This window comes from Saimiri boliviensis, chromosome 5 (assembly GCF_048565385.1).
Source record: "Saimiri boliviensis isolate mSaiBol1 chromosome 5, mSaiBol1.pri, whole genome shotgun sequence".
In the NCBI taxonomy this organism is placed as follows: Eukaryota; Metazoa; Chordata; class Mammalia; order Primates; family Cebidae; genus Saimiri; species Saimiri boliviensis.
Genome location: NC_133453.1, coordinates 38,400,980 through 38,427,236, shown reverse-complemented (window position 1 = coordinate 38,427,236; position 26,257 = coordinate 38,400,980). Strand labels below are relative to the sequence as shown.

The 26,257-nt window shown below is 39.5% G+C and overlaps 1 protein-coding gene across 4 annotated transcripts in view; it reads left to right on the top strand.

Annotated features, from left to right (window-relative positions):
* BMPR2 (bone morphogenetic protein receptor type 2) overlaps positions 1-26,257 on the top strand; it is a 180,393-nt gene that overhangs the window by 63,215 nt on the left and 90,921 nt on the right. For all 4 annotated transcript variants that reach the window (XM_074399252.1, XM_074399251.1, XM_003925640.4 and 1 more), the window contains 2 exons: positions 22,125-22,295; positions 25,174-25,344. In XM_074399252.1, coding sequence (XP_074255353.1) covers positions 22,125-22,295; positions 25,174-25,344 — 342 coding nt within the window. The remainder of the gene's footprint in view (positions 1-22,124; positions 22,296-25,173; positions 25,345-26,257) is intronic.

Sequence of the window (26,257 nt, the reverse complement as noted above, 5' to 3'; positions counted from 1 at the left end):
TAAACATGTGGTTGTTTCCACCTTTTAGCTATTATGAATAATGCCATTATGAGTAGTTTTTTTCATTAATATGTGTTTTTATATCTCTTGCATATACTTAAGAGTGAAATTGCTTGATCAGGTGATTAGGTGTAAGAGTTCTTTTTATGGCCAGGCATGGTGGCTCATGCCTGTTATCTCAGCACTTTGGGAGGCAAAGGCGGGTGAATCACATGAGGTCAGGAGTTTGCACCTGACCAACATGGAGAAACCCTGTCTCTACTAAAAATACAAAATTAGCTGGCACATGCCTGTAATCCCAGCTACGCGGGAGGCTGAGACAGGAGAATGGCTGGCTTGAACCCAGGAGGCGGAGATTGCGGTGAGCTGAGATCACCCCATTGCACAAGAGGGAAACTGTCTCAAAAAAAAAAAAAAGACTTCTTTTTGTATTCTGCATACTAGTACCTTGCTAGGTGTGTGACTTGTACATTTTCCCCCCATTCTGTGAGTTGTCTTCACTTTCTTTCTTTCTTTCTTTTTTTTTTTTTTTCCTTTTTCCTTCACAGTCAGAGCTTTGGTGGGTCTGTCTGTGAAAGGATGTCTTCACTTTCTTTATGGTGTGTTTTGAAAGTTTTAAATTTTGTTGACATTCTATTTTTCCTTTTGTTGTGCTTTTTGGTGTCATGGCTAAGAAACTATTGCCTAATCTAAGATCATAAAGGATCTATACCTATGTTTTCTTCTGAGAGTTTTATAGTTTTACCTATTATGTTTAGCGTTTCTGATCCATTTGCAGTTAATTTTTGTTTATGATACAAGGTAGGGGATCCAACTTTATTCTTTTATACATGGATATCCAGTTATCAAAGCATTATTTATTGAAAAAGGTAATTTTTTCCCCATTGAATTGCCTTGGCACCCTTGTCAAAAATCAGTTCACCATATATATAAGAGTTTATCTCAATTCTGAATTGCATTCCATTGATGTGCATGTTTGTCTTTATATCAGTACCATGCTGTGCTACAGTCTTGATTTGTTGCTTTGTACTACGTTTTGAAATCAGACATTGTGAATCCTCTGACTTTGTTCTTCTGTTTCAAGATGGTTTGGGCTATTCTGGGTCCCTTGTATTTCCATATAAAGTAGCAGCTTGTCAGTTTCTACTAGAAAGGCAGCTGGTGTTTGAAAGAGATTGTATTGAATATGTAGATAAATTTGGGGAGTATTGCCATCTTAACTGTAAATATTAAGTCTATAATCAATGAGCATGGGATGTCTCTTCATTTGTTTAGATCATTTTACATTTTTCCATTGATGTTTTGCAATTTTCATTGTGTAAATCTTGTACTTTTGTTAAAATTTTTCCTAATAATTTCGTTCTTTTGATGCTATTATAAATGGGATGATTTTCTTAATTTCGCATTTGTATTGTTCATTGCTAGTGTACAAAAATACAATTGATTTTTATATATTGATATATTCTGTAATGTTGTTGCATTTTTATTAACTAGTAATTTTTTTGTAGGTTCCTTAGGATTTGCTTATATACAAGCAAATTTGGATTTTGTAGGTTCCTTAGGATTTGTTTATATACAAATATATATACTATATATATTCAAATATAAATATATGTATATGTTTATATTTATGTTTTTATATATATTTATGTATGTACACATATATACGAATACATTTGTATATAAACAAATCCTAAGGAACCTACAAAAAATTACTAGAACTAATTTAATTTAAACAACATTGCAGAATGCAAGATGATACCATCTTCAAACAGAGATGACTTTACTTCTTCCTTTGTAATCTGTATGTCTTTTATTTCATTGTTCTTTTTCTTTCTTCTTTATTTTTACTTTTTGCCTACTTTCCCTGGCTAGAAGAATCTCCAGTACATGTTTGGATACATGTGGGGAAGCCAACATTTTTGTCTTGTTCCTGATATTTGAAGGAAAAGTTTTCAGTTTTTCATCATTAAGTATGATGTTACTTGTAGGTTTTTCATAGATGATTTTATTACATTGAGAACGGTCCTTTCTATTCCTAGTTTGTTAAGTGTTTTAATCATGAAATGGTGTTGTATTTTATTAAGATATTAAATACACATTGATTAGTATATATTTGTTTTCCCACATAGAAAATATTCTTTTTTTTTTTTTTTTGAGACAGAGTCTCACTCTGTCACCCAGGCTGAAGTGCAGTGGTGTGATCTCAGCTCTCTTGCATCCTCTGCCTCCCAAGTTTAAGCAGTTCTCCTGCCTCAGGCTCCGAAATAGCTGGGACTACAGGCGCATGTCGCCATACTCAACTATTTTGTATGTTAGTAGAGACGGGGTTTCACTCTGCTGCCCAGGCTGGTCTTGAACGCCTGAGCTCAAGTAATCCACACCCACCTCAGCAGCCTCCCAAAGTGCCAAGAGTAAGAAAATATTCTTTTTTTTTTTAAAGATGGAGTTTCTCCATGATGGCCAGGCTGGTCTTGAACTCCTGACCTCAGGTGATCCACCCACCTCAGCCTCCCAAAGTGCTAGGATTACAGGAGTGAATCACCGCCCCTGGCCTCAAAAATATTCTTAATACTAGTCTTTCAAAGTTTTCTTTCCTTATTTTCCCTCTTCTACTTTGAAGGGAAAGCAGGGATCAACGTAAGAGTGCAATAAATATCTTTTTTGAAATTCAAAACATTAAGGTTGAATTGTCACTAATTTACTTCATTTAAAAATTATAAAATACACTGAAAGGGAGATAATGGAAATGTTTTCTTGAGGGAATCACATAATTTACCTGGGTTAACCTGTTAGTTACAAAGGGTAAATGAATCTAAAGGAATTGTTATCATCCTCAAATTTCAATGATCTGTGACTTTACAGCTCATATGCGTCATATGGTCCCCCAGCAAGAAATCTTGTACTCATTAGCAGTTATTCCCAATTCTTCTCCAAATATACGTCCCTTATCCCAGCTGTATGTAAGTACTAGCTTACTTTCAGTTTAAATATCTTCATCTATTTTGGGTGTCTTATATAAATTGAAATCTATAAATTGTGGTGTTTTGTGATTAACTTCATGGTTCATCCATGTTTTAGCATATATCAGTACTTCCTTTCTTATTTTTTAAACTATGGCAAATCATATAACAAAATACACTTTCCCAACAATTTTCAAGTATATAGTACAGTATTGTCAACAGCATGCACATAGTTATGCGTCAGATGTCCAGAATCCCCCTATCCTGGATGGCTGAAAGTCTACATCCACCAAACACAACTTCCTACTTTACCTTCCCTCCAGCTCCTGGCAGCTAACCACCATTTTTCTTTCTGTTTCTGTGAGTTTGACACCTTTCGATGCTTTATTTAAATATGCATTATTTGGTCTTTTGTGACTGGCTTATTTATCTTAGCATAATGTCCTGAAGGTTCATTCCTGTTGTAGCATGTGACAGGATTTACTTCTTTTTAAAAGACTGAATAATATTCTGTCATATATATAGAATACATTTTGTTTATTCATCATCTGTTGATGCACATTTAAGTTGCTTCTACTGCTTGCCTATTGTGAATAATACTGCAGTGAACATGTGTACTGTGGACTGAAATGTCTTCTTCTCAAATTCATATATTGAAACCCGAACTCCCAATGTGACTGAGTTTGTAGATAAGATCTGTAAGGAGGCGATGATAAAGGTTAAATGAGATCATAAGGCTGGGGCCTAATCCAGTAGGGCTGGTTCCTTTATAAGAAGAGGAAGACACCAGATCTCTTTTCTGTACTATGAGAAGACACAGCAACAACATGGCCATCTGTGAGCCACAAAGAAAGCCCTCACCGGGAAATGATGGATAGCACCTCAATTTTGGACTTCCCAGATAGGTTTATACCCCCTAGTCTGTGGTATTCAGTAGCCCAAGCTTACTAACACAATGGGTGTGCAAATAGCTTTTCAAGATTCTGTTTCCAATTCTTTTAGATATATACTTCACCAATTTTACCAACACTTACTTTCTGCACTTCTTTTTCTCTCTCTCTCTTTCTTTTCTTTTCTTTTTCTTCTTCTTCTTTTTTTTTTTTTTTTGAGACAGAGTCCCACTTTGTCTCCAAGCACCAGGCTGGAGTGCAGTGGCATGATCTTGGCTCACTGCAACCTCTGCCTCCTGGGTTCAAGCAATTCTTCTGCTTCAGCCTCTCGGGTAACTGGGACTACAGGCATGTGCCACATGCCCAGCTAATTTTTCTATTAGTAGAGATGGGGTTTTACCATGTTGGCCAGGATGGTCTTGATCTCTTGACCTCGTGATCCACCCGTTTCGGCCTCCCAAAGTGCACCGCGCCTGGCCTCTCTTTCTTTTTCTCAAGACAGAGTCTTGCTTTGTCACCCAGGCTAGAGTGCAGTGGTGCGATCTCGGCTCACTGCAACCCCACCTCCCAGGTTCAAGTGATTCTCCTGCATTAGCCTCCCAAGTAGCTGGGATTACAGGCATGCAGCACCATGCCTGGCTATTTTTTTGGGGGAGGGGGTAGAGATGGGGATTTGCCATGTTGGCCAGGCTGATCTGGAACTCCTGTCCTCAAGTGATCCACCCAACCTCAGCCTCCCAAAGTGTTGGGATTACAGGCATGAGCCCCTGTGCCTTTTTGTCTCACTCTGCCGTCTAGGCTGTAGTGCCATAGTACTGTCATAGCTCACTGCAGCCTCAAATTCCTGGGCTCAAGCAGTCCTTCTGCCTCAGCCTCCCAAGTAGCTGAGATTATAGGTGTGTGCCACTGCACCCAACTGTTTTTCTAGCGATGGGGGTCTCACTATGTTGCCTAGGCTGGTCTCAAACAACTAGGTTCAAGTGATCCTCTCACTCTGGCCTTCCACAGTAATGGGATTGTAGGCATTGAGCCACTGTGCCCATTCCTGTTTTTCAGGCAGTGGCCATCCAGTCGGGAGTGAGGTAATATATTTTGGTTGTATTTGCAGTTCCCTAAAGATTAATGATGTTGAGCATCTTTTCATATGCTTGTTGGCCACTGTGTATATCTTTGGAGAAATGTCTATTGAAGTCCTTTGCCCATTTTTAAATCAGGTTATTTAGGATTTTTTGGTTACCAAGGTGTAGGAATTCTTTATATATTTTGAATATTAACCCCTTATCAGATACTTGATTTATAAATATTTTTTTCCATTCTTTAGGTTTTCACTCTGTTGATTTTCTTTTCTGTGTAGAAGTTTGATGTAGTCCCTTTGTCTATTTTGGTTTTGCTGCCTGTGCTTTTGGTGTCCTATGTGTGAAATAATTGACAAAATCCTAGTGTCATTAAGTTTTCCTGCTGTGTTTTCTTATAGCAGGTTTTTTTGTTTGTTTGTTTTTGTTTTGCTTTGAGACAGGGTCTCACTCTGTCACCCAGGCTGGAGTGCATGGTGCAGTCATGGCTCACTGCTGCCTCGACAGTGATTATTTAAGCAATCCTCCCATCTCAGCCTCCTGAGTAGCTGGGACTGTAGGCACATACTACCATGCCTGGCTGATTTTTGTAATTTTTGATATAGACAGGGTTTTGCTGTGTTGCCCAGGCTGGTCTCAAACTCCTGAGCAATCTGCCTACCTCAGCCTCCTAAAGTGTTGAGATTACAGGTGTGAGCCACCATGTCCAGCCTCTTCTAGCAGTTTTATAGTTTTAAGTCTTATGCTTACTTCTTTAATGTATTTTGCATTTTCAGTTAATTTTTGTTCATAGTGTAAGGGTCCAGCTTTTTTTTTTTTTTGGAATGTGGATATCCAGTTTTCCCAGCACCATTTATTGAAGAGACTATCCTTTCTTCATTGTGTAGTCTTGACATGCTTATTGAAGATCATTTGACCATATATGCAAGGGTTTATTTCTGGACACTATTCTGTTCTATATGTCTGTCTTTATGCCAGTACCATGCTGTTTTGATTACTGTATGTTTGTAATACATTTTCAAATCAGAAAGGATGAGGCTTCCAGCTTTGTTCTTTCTTGGGTTTGTTTTGACATTCTATATGAGTACATATTTTTATTTATTTATTTATTTGAGACAGGGTCTCTGTCTGTCCCCCAGGCTGGCGTGCAGTGGCACAATCTCAACTCACTGCAACCTTCACCTCCCAGGCTCAAGTGATCCTCCCACGTCAGCCTGCTGAGTAACTGGAACTATAGGCACATGCCACCACGCCTGGCTAATTTTTGTATTTTTTGTAGAGACAGGGTTTTGCTATGTTGACCAGTCTGGTTTCCAACTCCTGACCTCAAGTGATCTGTCCGTGTTGGCCTTTCAAAATGCTGGGATTACAGGCATAAGCCAACATGCCCAGCTCTGTATATAAGTTTTTATTTAGACTTGTTTTCAATTCTATTGATTATACATATATCTAGGAAAGTAGTTGCTGGGTCATATGGCAATTCTGTTTAACCTTTTGAGAAACTTTGATACCTTTTTTCAAGGTGGTTGTACCAGTTTATAATGCCACCAGCAATATTGAAGATTCTAATTTTTCTATGCCCCCAGCAACACTTGCTATTTGTTGTTTTCATTTAGACATCCTAGTGCAGGTACTGTTGTAATTTCCTGTTAAAGTTTGATTAACACAAAATAAAATTTATTCTTTTATGTTTCCAGCTGGTTAACTTTTGGCAAATGTATACAGTTATGTGACTACCACCACAATCAATAAAAACATTCTTATCATCCCCACAGTCTTCCCTCTTGTCTGTTTGCCATTGCTCCTGCTCCCACCCCTCACCCCAAGCAATGATTGGTGTATTTTCTGTCTCTTTGGTTTCATCTTTAGTATTTGATATATATGAAATTAATTAATTAATTAATACAAGTTAACTAATATAGAATTAGCTATTCGTTTAGGAGCATATGTTATACTTTTTCATCTTTTTTTTTTTTTTTTTTTTTAAGAGACAGTCTTGGCTCTGTCACCCAGGCTGGAGTTCAGTTATGATCCTAACTCACTGCAGCCTTGAACATGGGCTCAAGCCATCTTCTTGCTCCAGCCATTTAAGTTGTGACTACAGGCATGTACCCCCACAGCTGGATAATTTTAAAATTTTTTGTAGAGATAGGTTCTCATTGTGTTGTCCTGACTGGTCTTGAACTCCTGGCCTTGAACAATCCTCCTACCTTGGCCTCTCAAAGTGTTGAGATTACAGGCATGAGCTACTCCATCTAGCACTTTTCCATCTTTAAAAACAAAAGCAAATGATGATCATACTAAATTCAACATTTTTGTGTCTCTAATATTTCATATATGTATGTAGTCATATTGTATAGTCTTTTGTGTCAAGTTTATTTTTATTGCTGAATAGTATTTATGCTATTGTGATCAATGCTGCTATGAATGAATATTTTATATACTGGTATCGGTGTGAAGGTGTGTATTTGTTTCTTGTAGTATTTAAGAGTGAAAATTACTGGGGTGCAAGGTAAGTATATGTTTGCCTTTGTTAAGAAACTGCCCAACTTTTTTCCAGAATGCCTATGCTGTTTTGCATTTCCACCACCAAAGTATGAGAGTTCCAGTTGCTTTATATACTTGCCTGGGTTGTTTTTTGTGTTAGCGTTGGTGTATGTAGTTACATCAAGATTTTTTAAGACCTTAGTTAGGTGTGTTCTATATGTGAAACACTTTTGTGTTGAAATGTTTTGTGGAGATCACCAGTGATTTGTAGAACACTATAGATGTTCTTAACTGTTCTATGTAATTTTGGATGATATGGTCCACTGTTTAATTTACTTCTTTTCCTCTAGAACTAACTCTACATTTGGAAGTCGTGTATCTTATTTTTTTAATACTCAGTAACAAAACAAAATAATCTTCATAGTGAATTAGACTTTATTTATTTATTGAGACAGAGTTTTGCTCTTGTTTCCCAGGCTGGAGTACAATGGTGCAATCTCGGCTCACTGCAACCTCCACCTCCCAGACCCAAGCAATTCTCCTGCCTCAGTCTCCTGAGTAGCTGGGATTACAGGCATGCTCCACCATGCGCAGCTAATTTTGTATTTTTAGTAGAGGTGGGGTTTTACCATGTTTGTCAGGCTGGTCTCGAACTCCTGACCTCGGATGATCCACCACCTCGGCCTCTCCAAGTGCTGGGATTACAGGTGAGAGCCACTGCACTTGGCCTAGACATATTTTAAAGAGTAGTAAGTATGTACATACTGGCTATGTTGCATCAACATGTATTTATTTATTTATATTTGTATTTATTTATTTATTTGTTTAAGACAGAGTCTCACCCTGTCACCTGGTCTGGAGTGCAGTCGGGTGATCACAGCTCACTTCAGCCTCTACCTCCCAGGTTCAGGCAGTTCTTCTGCCTCAGCCTCCCCAGTAGCTGGGACCACAGGCAGGCGTCACTATGCCTTGCTAAGTTTTGTATTTTTTTTTTTTTTTTTGAGACGGCGTTTCACTCTTTGTTACCCAGGCTGGAGTGCAATGGCACGATCTCGGCTCACCGCAACCTCCACCTCCTGGGTTCAAGCAATTCTCCTGCCTCAGCCTCCCCAGTAGCTGGGACTACAGGCATGCGCCACCATGCCCAGCTAATTTTTGTATATTTAGTAGAAACGGGGTTTCACCATGTTAATCAGGATGGTCTCGATCTCTTGACCTCGTGATCCACCCATCTCGGCCTCCCAAAGTGCTGGGATTACAGGTGTGAGCTACCGCGCCCAGCCAAGTTTGCTGTTGTCTTTTCCTTTAAAAATATATCATAGATTGGCCAGGCACGGTGGCTCACGGCTCTAATCCCAGCACTCTGAGAGAGGCCAAGGCAGTGGGATCATGAGGTCAGGAGCTCAAAATCAGCCTGGCCAACATAGTGAAACCCCGTCTCTACTAAAAATACGAAAAAATTAGCTGGGCGTGGTGGTGTGTGCCTGTACTCCCAGTTACTCAGGAGGCTGAGGCAGGGGAATCACTTGAATCTGGCAGATGGAGGTTGCAGTGAGCCGAGATCGTGCCCCTGTACTCCAGCCTGGTGACAGAGCAGGACTCTGTCTCAAGATAAATAAATAAATAAATAAATAAATAAATAATTTAAAAATACAGATGTAGTAGATTTTGCCCCCATGTCAACAAATAAAATCTAAACAATTTTTCATGGCTGTGTAGTATTTTATTTTGGGGTATATTATGATTTTGATAACCTAAATACATTGGTAGAGAACTGATTACTGGCTGGGTGCAGTAGCTCACACCTGTAATCCCAAAACTTGGAGAGGCCAAGGTGGGAGGATTGCTTCAACCAGTTTGTATAACATGGTAAGACCCCATTATCTACAAAATGTGTTTATAAAACTAGACAGTCACGGTGGCATGTGCCTATAGTACCAGCTACTCAGGAGGCTGAGCTGGGAGGATCCCTTGAGCCCATGAATTCGAGGCTGCAGTGAGCCGTTACTGCACCATTGCACTCCAGCCTGGGTGACAGAGCAAGACCCTGTCTCACACACATACAAAGAGAGAACTGATTACCAGTGTTTACTATTATAATTATGCTCCAGGAAGTACATTTATATATATTTGTTCTTTTTTTACATAAAAATTTGAAAGAGAATTTGGGGGTCTTAGGAACAGCTATATTTAAAATTGTTATTTTATGATACTCTCCAGGAGGGTTATAGAAAATTATGTAAGTTAAGAATATTTCTAGGATATTCAAAATTTAGTCCTCTTTTAAGAGTAGCTAATGAGGATGGCCACCCATTGCAACATGGGTTGAAAAATAGAGTCACCCAAAGCCATCTCATGGAATTCTTATTTATTTGTTTATAGGTTTACGATTTGTGTATTTACATTATTAAAATATAAACACCTTGAGGGTAGGTGGGTACTGTCTTACTCCTAGCATGTTTCCCGGTTTGGAATACTGCCTGGCACGTAACAGGCACTTAATAAGTATTTGACTGTTTAATGACTGATTTTTACGTAGACTCCAGGATATATATAAGCCTCTTAGAGGCTTGAGCCTGGCTTATCTGCTTTTCTTCGGTTTAGCTGTTGCTCTGAATTAGGGGAGAACAATATTTCTTACTGCTGTCTTTAGAGAGCTTGGATTACTAGATATATTTTGTCAGCTTAGAATTGGGGGGTAGGTGTGTGTATGTGTCTGTGTGTTTGGGTGTGTGGGTGTGTGTGTGTTTGTTTTAATCAGTTTTGGCTGCCTTTCTCTTTAGGTGTCTGTACAAAAAAGAGTTAACAGGTCTGGGCCGGGTGTGTTGGCTCATGCCTGTAATCCCAGCACTTTGGGAGGCTAAGGCAGGCAGATTGCCTGAGGTCAGAAATTGGAGACCAGCCTGACCAACACGGAGAAGCCCCGTCTCTGCTAAAAATACAACATTAGCCAGGCGTGGTGGTGCATGCCTGTAATCCCAGCTTTTTAGGAGGCTGAGGCAGGAGAATCGCTTGAACCTGGGAGGTAGAGGTTGCAGTGAGCTGAGATTGCGCTATTGCATTCCAGCCTGGGCAACAAGAGCTAAACTCCGTCTCAAAAACAAAAACAAACAAACAAACAAACAAACAGGCTTGAGACTGCTATCCTTAGAATGGCCTGCTTGCAACTTGGCCCTCAGCTGGCATTTAGGAATTTAGATTTGGGGAGTGTTCCCACCATTCCCAAACCGCTTAGAGTTGTTTACTATGCCTAAAATGTTTGTGCAAACAATATGGAAACAATATGGTTTCTACTGAATGCCTCCGTTTCTTCTGGGAATTTTGATACCTGCTAGGCTAGGTGTGCCTATGTGACCAATCCCTGAATAAAAACTTTGGACACTGAGTCTCTAATGAGCTCCCTTGGTTAAACAACATTTCACTTCTGAAGGAATTAAATGCACCCTATGTAACTCCGTGGGGAAGACTGTTGAAAGTTTACACCTGGTTTTCTCCTGACTTTAATTCATATGTCTTTTCCTGTTGCTGGTTTTGGTTTGTATTATTTTACTGTAATACATTATAGCCTTGAGGCTGGGCGCGGTGGCTCATGCCTGTAATCCCAGCACTTTGGGAGGCTGAGGTGGGCAGATTGCTTGAGATCAGGAGTTCGAGACCAGTCTGGCCAACATGGTGAATCCCCATCTCTACTAAAAACACAAAAAAATTAGCCCAGGCATGGTGGCATGTGCCTGTAATCCCAGCTATGCGGGAGGCTGAGGCAAAGGAATTGCTTGAACCAGGAAGGTGAAGGTTGTAGTGAGCCGAGATTGCGCCACTGCACTCCAGCCTGGGTGACAGAGCGAGACTCTGTCTCAAAAAAAAAAAAAAGAAAAAGAAAAGAGAAGTACATTATAGCTTTGAGTACGACTATGTGCTGAATTTGGTCTCAGGGATCTCCAATACAACATCAAATTTGAGGACATCCTGACAGGTACCTTATGAAGATTTTAATCTTTTTTCTACTATGATCTTTTTCCGATATCATGAGAATGCTCATGACAGTTTTATCTCTTGTTTTCTGGATATAGGAATATATAAATTAAGGGATAAATATTTCATTTTTGATGGGATTATTTGCTTTTCAAAAGATTTCACCGTAACATTGGAAACATAGGAGACTCTCTTGATTTATTATAATTGAATTTAGAAATCTGAGTTTACACTAAATTTTATAGGGACAGTTATGTTAGATTAAGATACTCCGTTTTTCATATATTTCACAACAGAATTTGTGATACTCTGAAATTTTAGTTGTATTTGTCCTGAGAAGTTTGTCTTTTGGGAAAGGAATACTGTTGCTTCAGTTATTTAGTTATTTGCCCCATTACTGTAAGGTTCCTGTGTTTTTTATTTTAGATAGCTCATTTTGACACTTAGATAAACAGAAGCCAAACACACAAGCATGCCCAGAATTAGTCCCTGAACTTCATTCCAGGGTAAAGATAAGGCATTTAGACTTCTCCAGTACAGATAAATATATTACAACTACTGAAAAATGAGCGTTATGCGACTTTTGTATTTTTAAATATAAAATGACAGTGACGGTCTTAAAAAATTTCTATCAGCAAAACTGAAGGGAAAATTTATATTCATCCATAAATCCTACTTTTCAATTATAGATTAAGCCCAGGATTCTGTGACTCAGTAACACCTTTTAATAACATGCGTGAAAAATATTTAAATTCCCTGAACTATATGTTATCATGTTCAGCTCTACATTGTGTCTTGCCTTTTAAAAAAATGGACTTTATGGCCATGCGCGGTGGCTAATGCCTGCAGTCCAAGCACTTTGGGAGGCTGGCTGAGTGAGACGGATTGCCTGAGCTCAGGAGTTCGCAACCAGCCTAGGCAACACAGTGAAACCCTATCTCTACTAAAATAATACAAAAAATTAGCCAGGCGTGGCAGTGTGCACCTGTAGTCCCAGCTACTTGGGAGGCTGAGGCAAGAGAATTGCTTGAACCCAGGAGGCAGAGGTTGCAGTGAGCCAAGATGGCGCCAGTGCACTCTAGCCTGGGAGACAGAGCCAGATTCCATCTCAAAAAAAAAAAAAAAAAAAAAAAAAAAGGACTTAATTGAGGTATAAACTGCATATATTTAAAATGTACAATTTTGATGAGTTTTTATGATTGTATGTAGTCATGAAACTCCCCACCATACTCAGCATATAGTACATTTTTATCCTTCCCCAAAGATTCCTTATGCCTCTTTGTATTCTGTTTTCCCCTTGCCCTTAGCACCAGGCAACGACTGATCTGCTTGAGATTACTTTGTATTTTCTAGGATTTCATATGAATGGAATCTATATGCAGTTGTGTGTGATGTCTTTTGCTTGCACAATGTTTTTGATATTATCCTTATTGTTATGTATATCAGTAATCTATTCCTTTTATTGCTGAATAGTTACTTATGTGGATATATCACATTTTGCTGACCTGTTCACCAATTTATGAACAGTTGTTTACATATTATAAACAAACCATTATTGTATGAGTTTTTGTGTGATATATAATTTCATTTGATGGCATGCTCTGTATTTTTGTGGGTTTTTTTTGTTTTTGTTTTTGTTTTTTTAAAAAGCAGAGATTGGTTCTAGTAGACAGGCATTGTGGCTTGTGCCTGTCATCCCAACTGTCCCAGAGACCAAGGCAGGAGGATCACTTGAGCCCAGAAGTTCAAGTCCAGCCTGGGCAACATAGCAAGACTCTGTCTCTTAAAATAATTGGTTCTAATAGTTCTTCTTGTTAGTGCCAAAGGAGTAAAGCAGCACAGCAATCATTTACTTATTCAGTAAATACTTATTGAATGCCAAGTATAATGCCGTGTGCTAAAGACACATTGGTGAACAAGGACTCAGCCTCTGCTCTTATTTAACTTATACTTTAATAAATAAGCTAAGGACATTACAAGTAGTAAAAAATATGGGGATTGTGTGAATAAGTATAGAATGTTATGGAAGTTTATGATAGAGAATCCCGCCTCAGTGGTCTGGGGTGATTAGAGTAGGATTCTTGGAGAAATGTTTAAGAAGAACAGGAAGAGGCTGGGCACGGTGGCTCACACCTGTAATCTCGACACTTTAGGAGGCTGAAGTGGGTGGAGCACGAGATCAGGAGATTGAGACCATCCTGGCTAACATGGTTAAACCTTGTCTCTATTAAAAATTCAAAAAATTAGCTAGGCGTGGTGGCACATGCCTCTAGTGCCAGCTACGTGGGAGGCTGAGGCAGGAGAATCACTTGAACCTGGGAGACAGAGGTTGCGGTGAGCTGAGATCGTGCCATTGCACTCCAGCCTGGGCAACAAGAGTGAAATGCCTTCTCAAAAAAGAAGAAAAAAAGGAACAGGAAGTAAATAAATGAGGCATTCCAGGTAAAGAGAACAGATGCATGAAGGCCTTAAGATGAAAAAGAGAATGGCACTTTATGTATGCTATTTGGATAAGGCTGGAGGGATTTGCAGTTTCTAGATTATGTGGGTCCTTGTACGACATCTTAAGGATTTTGAAAATTTTCCTGAAGTGGTAGGAAATCACTAAAAGGTTTCAAGCAAGGAAGTGACGTGGTCAAATTGTGGATCTTATTGTTGCAGCTTAACATGTACTGTCATTGTTTTTTTAGTAAATTCTTTATAATCCCTTCATTTCCAGAAATTCTGCCCATTATTTAAAATTCTATTACTTCTAATAATAATTTTTAGTAATGCTAGGTATATACCCAAAAGGAAGTCAGTATATCAAAGAGATGTTTGCATTGCCCCGTTTACTTCAGCAATGTTCACAATAGTCAAGATTTGGAAGCAACCTAAGTGCCCGTCAACAGGTGAATGAATAAAGAAAATGTGGTACATATACACAGTGGATACTACTCAGCCATAACAAAGAATGAAATTCTGTCATTTGCAACAACATGGATTGGAGGACATTATGTTAAGTGAGCCAGGCACATAAAGACAAACTTTGCATGTTCTTACTTGTTTGTGGGAGCTCAAAATTAAAACAAACTCATGGAAATAGAGTAGAAGGATGGTTACCAGAGGTTGAGAAGAGTAGTGGCAGAGGGAGTGAAGACAGGACAGAAGTGGGGATGGTTAATGAGTACAAAAATATAATTAGATGGAATGAATAAGATCTAATATTTGATAGCACAACAGGGTGACTACAGTCAACAATAATTTATTGTACATTAAAATATCTAGGAGTATAATTGGATTGTTCATAACATAAAAGATAAATGCTTAAGGGGATGCATATGCCATTTACCCTGATGTGATTGTTAAAGCATTGCATGTCTGTATCAGAATATTTCATGTACTACTATGTACTCACAAAAATTAAAAATAAAAGCCGGGCGCGGTGGCTCAAGCCTGTAATTCCAGCACTTTGGGAGGCCGAGGCGGGTGGATCACGAGGTCGAGAGATCGAGACCATCCTGGTCAACATGGTGAAACCCCGTCTCTACTAAAAATACAAAAAATTAGCTGGGCATGGTGGCACATGCCTGTAATCCCAGCTACTCAGGAGGCTGAGGCAGGAGAATTGCCTGAACCCAGGAGGCGGAGGTTGCGGTGAGCCGAGATCGCGCCATTGCACTCCAGCCTGGGTAACAAGAGCGAAACTCCGTCTCAAAAAAAAAAAAAAAAAAAAAAAAATTAAAAATAAAAAAATTTTTAGCAATAGATGCTACGAAGATGAGTAAAATGTTACAGTAAGACCGGGACCACTACTCATTTGTTATTTTCTTATTTCTGAATAAGTAAAAATTTTTTTTATATTTTTGTTTTTGAGATAGGGTCTCTGTCAGCTGGAATACAGTGGCACGAACTCAGCTTACTACAATCACCACCTCTCGGGCTCAAGTGATCCTCCACCTCAGCCTCCCAAGTAGCTGGGACTGCAGGCACACATTACCACACCTGGCTGATTTTTTGTATTTTTGGTAGAGGTAGGGTCTTGCCATGCTGCCTAGGCTGGTCTCAAACTCTTGAGCTCAAGCAAACTGGTGACCTTGGCCTCTCAAAGTTCTGGGATTACTGTGGTGAGCCACTGCGCCTGGCCCTGAATATGTAGAATTTAAATATCCAGATATTACTGGAATACTAAAGTTTTAAATTCCCATTTATGTAAGAAAAGGCTACTTGCTGGAAGTAAATTGGGGGAGAAGGCAAGAGGCCTGGTATATGATTTTTGGTTATAGTTCATAACCAAGTAACTTACCTAGTAACTTCTTATTTAGTTACTTGTTATCTAATAACTTGTTAGGTTTTTGAGCATTCATTTATAGTACTTGCTCTGAGGCTATGAAAAGAGAGTCTTTTTGGAGAAGCAGGGATTATCAGACCAATTTATAGTTGTGCTTTAATGGGCAAAACCAAAACATGATTACAATTTGACTATTTTGTTTATATACAGTGCCTAGTATATTTATATAAACTATATAGAGCTGCACTATCTAAAATAGCCCTAGAGACACGTGGTTATATTGGCTTGGACTGCCGCAACAAAATACAATAGACTTGGTGTCTTAAAACAACAGCAATTTATTTTTTCACAGCTCTGGAAGCTGGGAAGTCCAAGATCAAGGTGCTAGATGATTTGGATCGCTGGTGAGGGCTCTATTCCTGGCTTGCAGATGGCCACCTTCTCCCCGTGTCCTCACATAGCATAGAGAGAGGAAGCAAGCTCTGCGGTGTCTATTCTTACAGGGTACTAATCCTATCTCATGACGTTCTTGAAACCTGATTACTTCCAGAGGCTCCATCTCCAAATAACATCACGTTGTGGGTTAGGTTTCAATATGTGAATTTGACAGAAACACAATTCAGTCTTACAGCACTGTCAATTTAAATTTAAGTTTCAATTAATTAAAATTAAAACAATATTAAAAATTCATTTCCTCAGTCACTAGTCGTATTTCAAGTGTGTAATATCCAAATAAGGTGACTGAGAGTGATGGTTCACACCTTAATCCTAGCACTCTGGGAGGCCAAGGCAGGAGGATTGATTGAGCCCAAGAGATTGAGACCAGCCTGGGCAACATAGCCAGATCCCATCTCCATCCAAAAAAAATAAAAAATACAACTACTAGCTACTGTATTGGACAATGTAGATTATAGAATATTTCCATTTTCACAGAAAATTATATTGGATAGTGCTGATGTCATATATGGAAGCTTGTCGTGATAGTTATTGATCACATGAAAGAGGTTAGTGCTATTTTGAGTGAGAAACAATGCTGTGATTGTGTCTTACTTGAAATCTGCTTTCCTCAGTAAAAATCTATTACAATGAACCATTTAGAAGTGGAGAGTTTTTTGTTTCTGAGGAATGATTAGTTTTATTTTAAAGTGATTTTTGGCCCAAAATGATTAGTTTTATTTTTAAGTGTTTTTGGGTCCAACTATTTGCTGTATTATTTTCATGGTATGTTCTTTTGTGTACTTTTTATTTTAAAATTAGTGTAGTATTGCTAATTACTTGTTTCAGATCTCGTCACAAAGGACACTATTATTGGTTCTATTTATATAGCACTTTCCTTTTTTTTCTTTTTCTTTTCTTTTTTTAAGAGGGAGTCTCACTCTGTCACCTAGGCTGGAGGGCAGTGGCGTGATCTCGGCTCACTGCAATCTCCCTCTCCTGGGTACAAGTAATTCTCCTGCCTCAGCCTCTGGACTAGCTGGGACTACAGGTGCCTGCCACCACACCCAGCTAATTTTTGTGTTTTTAGTAGAGATGGGGTTTCACCATATCGATAAGGCCGGTCTCAAGCTCCTGACCTCAGATGATCCACTTGCCTCGGCCTCCCAAAGTGCTGGGATTACAGGTGTGAGCCACTGTGCCCAGCCTATACAGCACTTTTCTTTCTTTCTTTCTTTTCTTTTTTTTTTTTTTTTTTTTTTTGAGACAGAGTCTCACTCGTGTCACCAGGCTAGAGTGCAGTGATGCGATCTCAGCTCACTGCAACCTCTGCCTCCCGGGTTCAAGCAATTCTCCTGCCTCAGCCTCCTGAGTAGCTGGGACTACAGGCATGTGCCACCATGCCCAGCTAATTTTTTTATTTTTAGCAGAGCTGAGGTTTCAGTATGTTGGCCAGGCGAGTCTCGAACTCCTGACCTCATGATCCACCTGCCTTGGCCTCCCAAAATATAGGCATAAGCCACCGCGCCCAGCCTTATGTTCATGATAAATGAGTATAGCTCATTTATCATGAACATGACATAATAGTTTTTCATGACTATTATCTATTTCCAGTGATTTCTTCGTCAATATACTTATAATGATGTTTTTTAGAAGAAACAGAAAAATGACATAAAGATACATTATTTTTAGCAAACAATAATATATGTTATATTATTTGTAGCTAGGCTATATACAGAGAAAGAGATAGATAAAGTACTATAGATAAGCCATTAAAGTTTTTGGAAACCTGTGCTAATTTTCCTGTCATACTTTCATTTTTTTCCCCCAACATCAAATAATAGAATGAGACACTTCTACTCAAAGGACAAGACATAGGTTGCAAATCTGACTTTTTTGTTTTTTTATTTTTTTTGAGATGGAAATTTGCTCTGTCACCCAGGCTGGAGTGCAGTGGCATGATCTTGGCTCACTGCAACCTCAACCTCCCAGGTTCAAGCAATTCTCCTGCCTCAGCCTCCCAAGTAGCTGACATTACAGGCATCTGCCACCATGCCCAGCTAATTTTTATAGTTTTTAGTAGAGACAGGGTTGGCCAGGCTGGTCTTGAACTCTTGACCTCAGGTGATCTACCTGCCTCAGCCTCCCAAAGTGGTGGGATTATAGGCATGAGCTACCGCTCCTGGCCTTGACTTGTTTTTGAAGTAAATGATTGATACCTTCAGTTTAGATGATATGGTAACACATGGACAATTCTGTATAAGGATACCTTCTTATTATTTTTTTGAGATGGAATTTTGCCCTTGTTGCCCAGGCTGGAGTACAATGGCATGATCTCAGCTCACTGCAACCTCCGCCTCCTGGATTCAAGCGATTCTCCTGTCTCAGCCTCCCTGGTGGCTGGGATTACAGGCATTTGCCACCACTCTCCGCTAATTTTGTGTTTTTAGTAGAGATGGGGTTTCTTCAAGTTGGTCAGGCTGGTCTCGAACTCCTGACCTCAGGTGATCTGCCCACCTCAGCCTCTCTAAAGTGCTGGGATTACAGGCGTGAGCCACCGCACCTGGCTGTAATGATACTTTTTGTTTAAAGCATTTATTTGCTGTATCTGTAATACTAATTTTTAAAAATTTTGAGCTGGACAGAGTTGCTTGCAGTCCCAACACTTTGGGAAGCCAAGGCAAGAGGATCACTTGAGTCCAGGAGTCTGTGACCAGCCTGGGCAACATAGCAAGACCCTGTGTCTACAAAATTATAAAAATTAGCCAGGCTTGATGGCATGTACCTGTGGTCCCAGCTACTCAGGAGACTGAGGTGGAAGGATCACTTGAGCCCAGGAGGTGGAGGTTGCAGTGAGCCAAGGTTGTGCCATGGCACTCAAGCTGGGCGATAGAGTAAGACCCTGTCTCAAAAAAAAAAAAAAATTTTTTTTTTAAAAATTGAATGCTTAATGCTCTTTATTCTATCTTTGTTAGTGTCCTCAGTTAGAATTTGGCCTCTGCTCTATTCTGTCAGATTTTCCTCTTTATCCTGTCTATATCTCTGAGTTTAACAGATGTTTAGAGTAGACGATAACCAGTAGTGATTGTTTCTTTCATGTGCACATTTATCTTTATTCAAAAAGCTGTCGTTCTTTTTATTTGACATGTATATTTTTTGCATTCTCTAAACCAATTTTCTTATACATTTGAGGCTTCAACTTGTTTCTGCCTATAAGCAGACTTATTTATAATTACAATTTGTATGCCTGCCAAATCTTCCCCGTGTACAAACTGGTTATCACTAGGTTCTAAAAAGTGTTTATAGAGTTAATTTGAAAAACTATTCTTCAGAATGGTGTACAGTTTCTAGAGTTGTACATTTATGGACTTACCTTGCATGCAATATCTTGAAGATAGAAAAAGTGTAGGCTGTTCTCAAAATGTTGGAGTGAAAAAGTAAGATGTCTTGCTGCCAAATACAAAGTTGTTTTTATACTGTCTCTTTGTTCAAAACCCTTTTTATTTTTCTCCTTTAAGCCATCCTTTTTGATTGAGTGGACTCTTCTTTTCTAAGGTTATAGTTTTTTGGATACTTGTTTAGCAAACTTTTTGTCAGCTGCTTGGCAGCTCACTTCCACAACCCTCACACTCCTCTTTTTACCTAATTTTAGTTGTTTGGCAAACATCTGTAATTTTGTACAACTTAGACAAAAATGATTTATCAGTGTAGCTTTATAACTGTTAAATAAAAATAAGAGATGATACATCATGAAAAATGGAACCTTATTAAGAATTTCTTTAAATTTAACTTTTATTTTAAGTTCAGGTGTACTTGTGCAAGTTTGTTATATAGGTAAACTTGTCATGGGTATTTGTTGTACAGATGATTTTGTCACCTAGATATTAAGCCTAGTATGCATTAGTTATTTTTCCTGATCCTCTCCCTCCTCCCACCCTTTGGTGGCCCCAGTGTACGGGGTTCCCCTCTATGTGTCCATGTGTTATCATCATTTAGCTCCCTTTTATAAGTGAGAACATGTGGTATTTGGTTTTCTGTTCCTATTAGTTTGCTAAGGATAATGGCCCCCAAATGATGCAAACTCTGGAAGACAACCTAGACAATACCATTCTGGACATAGGAACAGGCAAAGGTTTTATGATGATACCAAAAACAATTGCAACAAAAGCAAAAATTGACAAATGGGATCGAATTAAACTTAAGAGCTTCTGCATGGCAAAATGAACTATTAACAGGGTAAACACACAACCTACAGAATGGGAATAAATTTTTGCAAACTATGCATCTGACAAAGGTGTAATATCCAGCCTCTATAAGGAGCTTAAACAAATTTACAAGAAGAAAACAAAGCCCATTAAAAAGTGGGCAAAGGCCGGGCGCGGTGGCTCATGCCTGTAATCCCATCACTTTGGGAGGCCGAGGCGGGCTGATCACGAGGTCAAGAGATCAAGACCATCCTGGCCAACATGGTGAAACTCCGTCTCTACTGAAAATACAAAAAAATTAGCTGGGCGTGGTGGTGCGCGCCTGTAGTCCCAGCTACTCAGGAGGCTGAGGCAGGAGAATTGCTTGAACCCGGGAGGCGGAGGTTGCAGTGAGCCGAGGTCGCGCCACTGCACTCCAGCCTGGCGCCTGGTGATGGAGTGAGATTCTGTCTCAGAAAAAGAAAAAAAAAAGTGAGCAAAGGACATGAATAGATACTTTTCAGTAGAAGACATACATGTGGCCACAATCATATGAAAAAAACAGCTCGATATCACTGATCATTAGAGAAATGTAAATCAGCTGGGCGCAGTGGGTCACACCTGTAATCCCAGCCCTTTGGGAGGCCTAAGTGGGCAGATCACAAGGTCAGGAGATCGAAACCAGCATGTCTAACACAGTGAAACCCCATCTCTACTAAAAATACAAAAAATTAGACGGGTCTGGTGGTGCACGCCAACAGTCCCAGCTATTTGGAAGGCTGAGGCAAGAGAATCGCTTGGGTCCGGGAGGCAGAGGTTGTGGTGAGCAGAGATTTTTGCCATTGCACTCCAGCCTGGGCAAGAAGAGCAAAACTTCGTCTCAAAAAAATTAAAATAAAATAAAGGATTTTTTTTTGACCCCACATAACCTAGTTTTTTAACTTAACTGAAGTATAATTTATACCTAAAGTTCCCTCATTTTAAGTGAACAATTTTTTTTTTGCAAATGTTTACCGACTTGTGCAATGATTACCACAATCTAGTTTTAGAACATATGTATAACCCTAAAAAGAGACTGGGTGCAGTGACTCACACCTGTAATCCCAGCACTTTGGGAGGCTGAGGCGGGGGGAGTTGGGGTATCATGAGGTCAGCAGATTGAGACCGATTCTGGCCAACATGGTGAAACCCCGTCTCTACAAAAATATAGAAAAATTAGCCAGGCGTGGTGGGTGCTTTTAGTCTACTCAGGAGGGAGGCTGAGGCAGGAGAATTACTTGAACCTGGGAGGTGGAGATTGCAGTGAGCCGAGATAGTGCCACTGCACTCCAGCCTTAGTGACAGAGTGAGACTCAGTCTCAAAAAAAAAAAAAAAAAAAAGAAATCATGTACCCATTCATAGTTACTCTTTGTATAATTAGTTTACCATACCTAATAATGTATGTAACTTTGTATAACTGACTATAAAATATGATAGAAGTAAGTACTATGCAATTTCCAAAATTATTCAGCCTTCTAGGTTTGTTTGTTTTGAAGGCTTGATAATTTTGAACATGGACATTTACTTTGATGATATTTCCTTATTTGGACACCAAAATTATTTAATAGAAGAAAGAGTGGTGAGAATAATTTGAGTAGGAGGGGATGCTTTTGGGAACGAGTTTTAAAATTTCAAATGAATTTATGAACAGAAAGAAAGTCGTTGAATGTAAAATTATAAAGTTACTTAAAGATTTCAGTTCAAATAATAGGGAAATTTATAAAGCCATTCAAATAAGACTTAAGATTTTCTATAATAATATTTTGGAAAGATTAAATAATTTGTCATTCCTTAATTTCCTTTATTTTAGCTTCACAGAATCAAGAACGGCTATGTGCATTTAAAGATCCATATCAGCAAGACCTTGGGATAGGTGAGAGTCGAATCTCTCATGAAAATGGAACAATATTATGCTCAAAAGGTAGCACCTGCTATGGCCTTTGGGAGAAATCAAAAGGGGACATCAATCTTGTAAAACAAGGCAAGTGATACTTTCCTTACCTAAAATGACTTTGTGTTTTATACAATTGATGTTTATCTAAAATGGACATGGGAGTACGTTAAAATCCTGTTCAGAAAAACAGTGAATTTAAAATTGTATATATAAGGCCGGGCACAGTGGCTCATGCCTGTAATCCCAGCACCTTGGGAGGCAGGGGCGGGCACTGGCTAACATGATGAAACCTTGTCTCCACTAAATACAAAAATTAGTGCACCTATGGTCCCAGCTACTCGGGAGGCTGAGGCAGCAGAATTACCGAACCTGGAAGGCAGAGGTTGCAGTGATCTGAGATGGCACTACTGCACTCCGGCTTGGGCAGCAGAGCGAGACTCCATCTCAAAACAAACTAAAAAAAAGTGCTTATATATATATATATATCCACAAGGCCCAAATTTATGAAAGGCTATTTATTTTTAGATTATTTTAAAAACACCTTTCTTCTTAAAATGTTGCACATGCCCATTCTATGAATTGTGGAATATATAGAAAACTATAAAGAAAACAAAAGTCTACAATAATAGACTCTTTTAAAAATATTTTTACTGGCCGGGCGTGGTGGCTCATACCTGTAATCCCAGCACTTTGGGAGGCTGAGGTGGATGGATCACGAGGTCAAGAGATAGAGACCATCCTGGCCAACATAGTGAAACCCCGTCTCTACTAAAGATACAAAAATTAGCTGGACGTGGTGGCATGCGCCTGTAAACCCAGCTACTCAGGAGGCTGAGGAAGAATTGCTTGAACCCAGAGGCGGAGTTTGCAGTGAGCTGAGACTGCACCACTGCTCTCCAACCTGGTGAGTGAGCAAGACTCCATCTCAAAAAAAACCCATATTTTTACTGTATTAGTTTGTCTTCTTCAGGTGTATTTTTTATGTTCCTTTATGTTATTATGTGCGTGTACTTTTTTAAAAAATTAGGAATGTATTGTATAAACAATTTCATATCCATTTTTTCCACCTTAATTATAAGCATTCGTTCCATGTCTTTTTTTTTTTTTTTTTTTTTTTTGAGACGGAGTTTCGCTCGTTACTCAGGCTGGAGTGCAATGGCGCGATCTCGGCTCACCGCAACCTCCGCCTCCTGGGCTCAGGCAATTCTCCTGCCTCAGCCTCCTAAGTAGCTGGGATTACAGGCACGCACCACTATGCCCAGCTAGTTTTTTGTATTTTTAGTAGAGACGGGGTTTCACCATGTTGACCAGGATGGTCTCGATCTCTCGACCTCGTGATCCACCTGCCTCGGCCTCCCAAAGTGCTGGGATTACAGGCTTGAGCCACCGTGCCCGGCTTTTTTTTTTTTTTTTAAGACGGAGTTTCGCTCTTGTTACCCAGGCTGAAGTGCAATGGCGCAATCTCGGCTCACTGCAACTTCCGCCTCCTGGGTTCAGGCAATTCTCCTGCCTCAGCCTCCTGAGTAGCTGGGATTACAGGCATACGCCACCATGCCCAGCTAATTTTTTGTATTTTTAGTAGAGACGGGGTTTCACCATGTTGACCAGGATAGTCTCGATCTCTTGACCTCGTGATCCACCCACCTCGGCCTCCCAAAGTGCTTGAGCCACCGCACCCGGCCTGTTCCATGTCTTTAAAGAATCTCTGAAAACCTTTTTAACTTTTGCACAACATATCATTGTACACATGTATCACAGTTTACTTACAGATTATTCTATTTGTAGACATTATGTTATTTTCATGTTTTCACTGTAATGCATAGTGAAACACAGTTGTTCAGTGAACAACTTTGAATATAATTCTTTGATTGTATATGATTGTTTCCTTGAAAGAGATCCCTTAATGTAGAATTATTAGGTTATAAAATATATGAATATTTTATTTATGTATTTATTTTTTTGAGATGGAGTTTTGCTCTAGTTACCCAGGCTGGAGTGCAATGGCGCGATCTTGGCTCACCACAACCTCCGCCTCCCGGGTTCAGGCGATTCTCCTGCCTCAGCCTCCTGAGTAGCTGGGATTACAGGCATGCGCCACCATGCCCAGCTAATGTTTTGTATTTTTAGTAGAGACGGGGTTTCACCATGTTGACCAGGATGGTCTCTATCTCTTGACCTCGTGATCCACCTGCCTCGGCCTCCCAAAGTGCTGGGATTACAGGCGTGAGCCACCGTGCCTGACGGAATATTTTTAAAATTGTATAAAAATTTCCATGTGGCTTTCTAAAAGTACTATTCATTTATATTCCCTCCAACACTGTATGAAGGTGTCTGTGTTACTGAATCCTTTTTCTTATATATATTATTTATGTATTTGTTATTTTATTTTTGAGACAGTGGCACTCTGTTGCTCAGGGTAGAATGCAGTGGCATATTCATGGCTCACTGAAACCTTGACCTCTTGGGCTCAGGCAATCCTCCCAAGTTGGTAGGACCACAGGCAAGCACCGCCATGCCCAGCTAATTTTTAAATGTTTATAGAGATGTGGTATTACTATGTTGCTCAGGCTGGTCTCAAATTCCTGGGCTTAAGTGATCCTCCTGCTTTGGCTTCCCAAAGTGCTGGAATTCTAGGTGTGAGCCACTGTGCCTGGCCATATTATTTTTTAAACCTAGAACAATTTACTTGGTATAGACAAAAATGAAACCTTACTCTTGCTTTAATAATTCTTAGATTAATCATGCAGTTAAACATTTTTTTGGTGGCCCTTTTCTTCCCATGAAATGTCTAGTATCTTTACCATTTTTTTGTTTCTTAAAAATGTTTCCTGTTGATTTGCAAAACTGTTTCCTAGCTCATATGTACTCTTACATTTATTGAAATTACTTCTTAGTTTACTCTTTTTCTTTTAGTTTTCTTTCTCATATTGTCTACTAACTTTTTTATATTAATATTGATTTGTAGGATGTTGGTCTCACATTGGAGATCCCCAAGAGTGTCACTATGAAGAATGTGTAGTAACTACCACTCCTCCCTCAATTCAAAATGGAACATACCGTTTCTGCTGTTGTAGCACAGATTTATGTAATGTCAACTTTACTGAGAATTTTCCACCTCCTGACACAACACCACTTAGTAAGTAAAGTAACTAACTTTTCTTTGTATTTCCTTTCTCCAAAAATTTGCAAGATATAAAACAAACATAAAAAACATATAAGATTGAGGCTGGGTGTGGTGACTCATGCCTGTAATCCTAGCATTTTGAGAGGCCAAGGCAGGTGAGGTCAGGAGTTTGAGACCAGCCTGGCCAACATGGTGAAACCGCATCTCTACTAAAAGTAGAAAAAAGTTAGCTAGGCATGGTGACAGGTGCTTGTAATCCCAGCTACTTGGGAAGCTGAGACAGGAGAATTGCTTGAGCCCAGGATGCAGAGGAGGTTACAGTTAGCTGAGATTGCGCCATTGCACTCCAGCCTGGGTGGGCAATAAGAGCGAAACTCAAAAAAAAAAAAAAAAAAATTAAGGTTGTTAGGAGTGAGAGGGAGAGTTTCAGCGTTGTAAGATTGCTTGAGCTTGGGAAGTTGAGGCTGCAGTGATTGTTCCACTGCCCTCTATCCTAGGTGACAGAGCGAGACTCTGTCTCAAAATAGTATAAAATGTAATAGTTTCCAACCTATATGGGGGGAAATTTGGTTAAGACAACTACATGTGTGCTTACTCTTTTCACATTTCCAGGACTTTATCTGGAAATACATTTTCAATATTATGAATATACATAGATATCAAGTTGTTTATTGCAGTATTTTATTTTTATTTTTTTGAGATGGAGCTTCGCTTTTGTTGACCAGGCTGAAGTGCAGTGGCGCGATTTCGGTTCACTGCAACCTCTGACTCCTTGGCTCAAGCAATTCTCCTGCCTCAGCCTCCCAAGTAGCTAGGGTTACAAGCATGCGCCACCATGCCCAGCTAATTTTTGTATTTTTAGTAGAGACAGGGTTTCACCATGTTGGCCAAGATGGTCTTGATCTCTTGACCTCGTGATCCACCC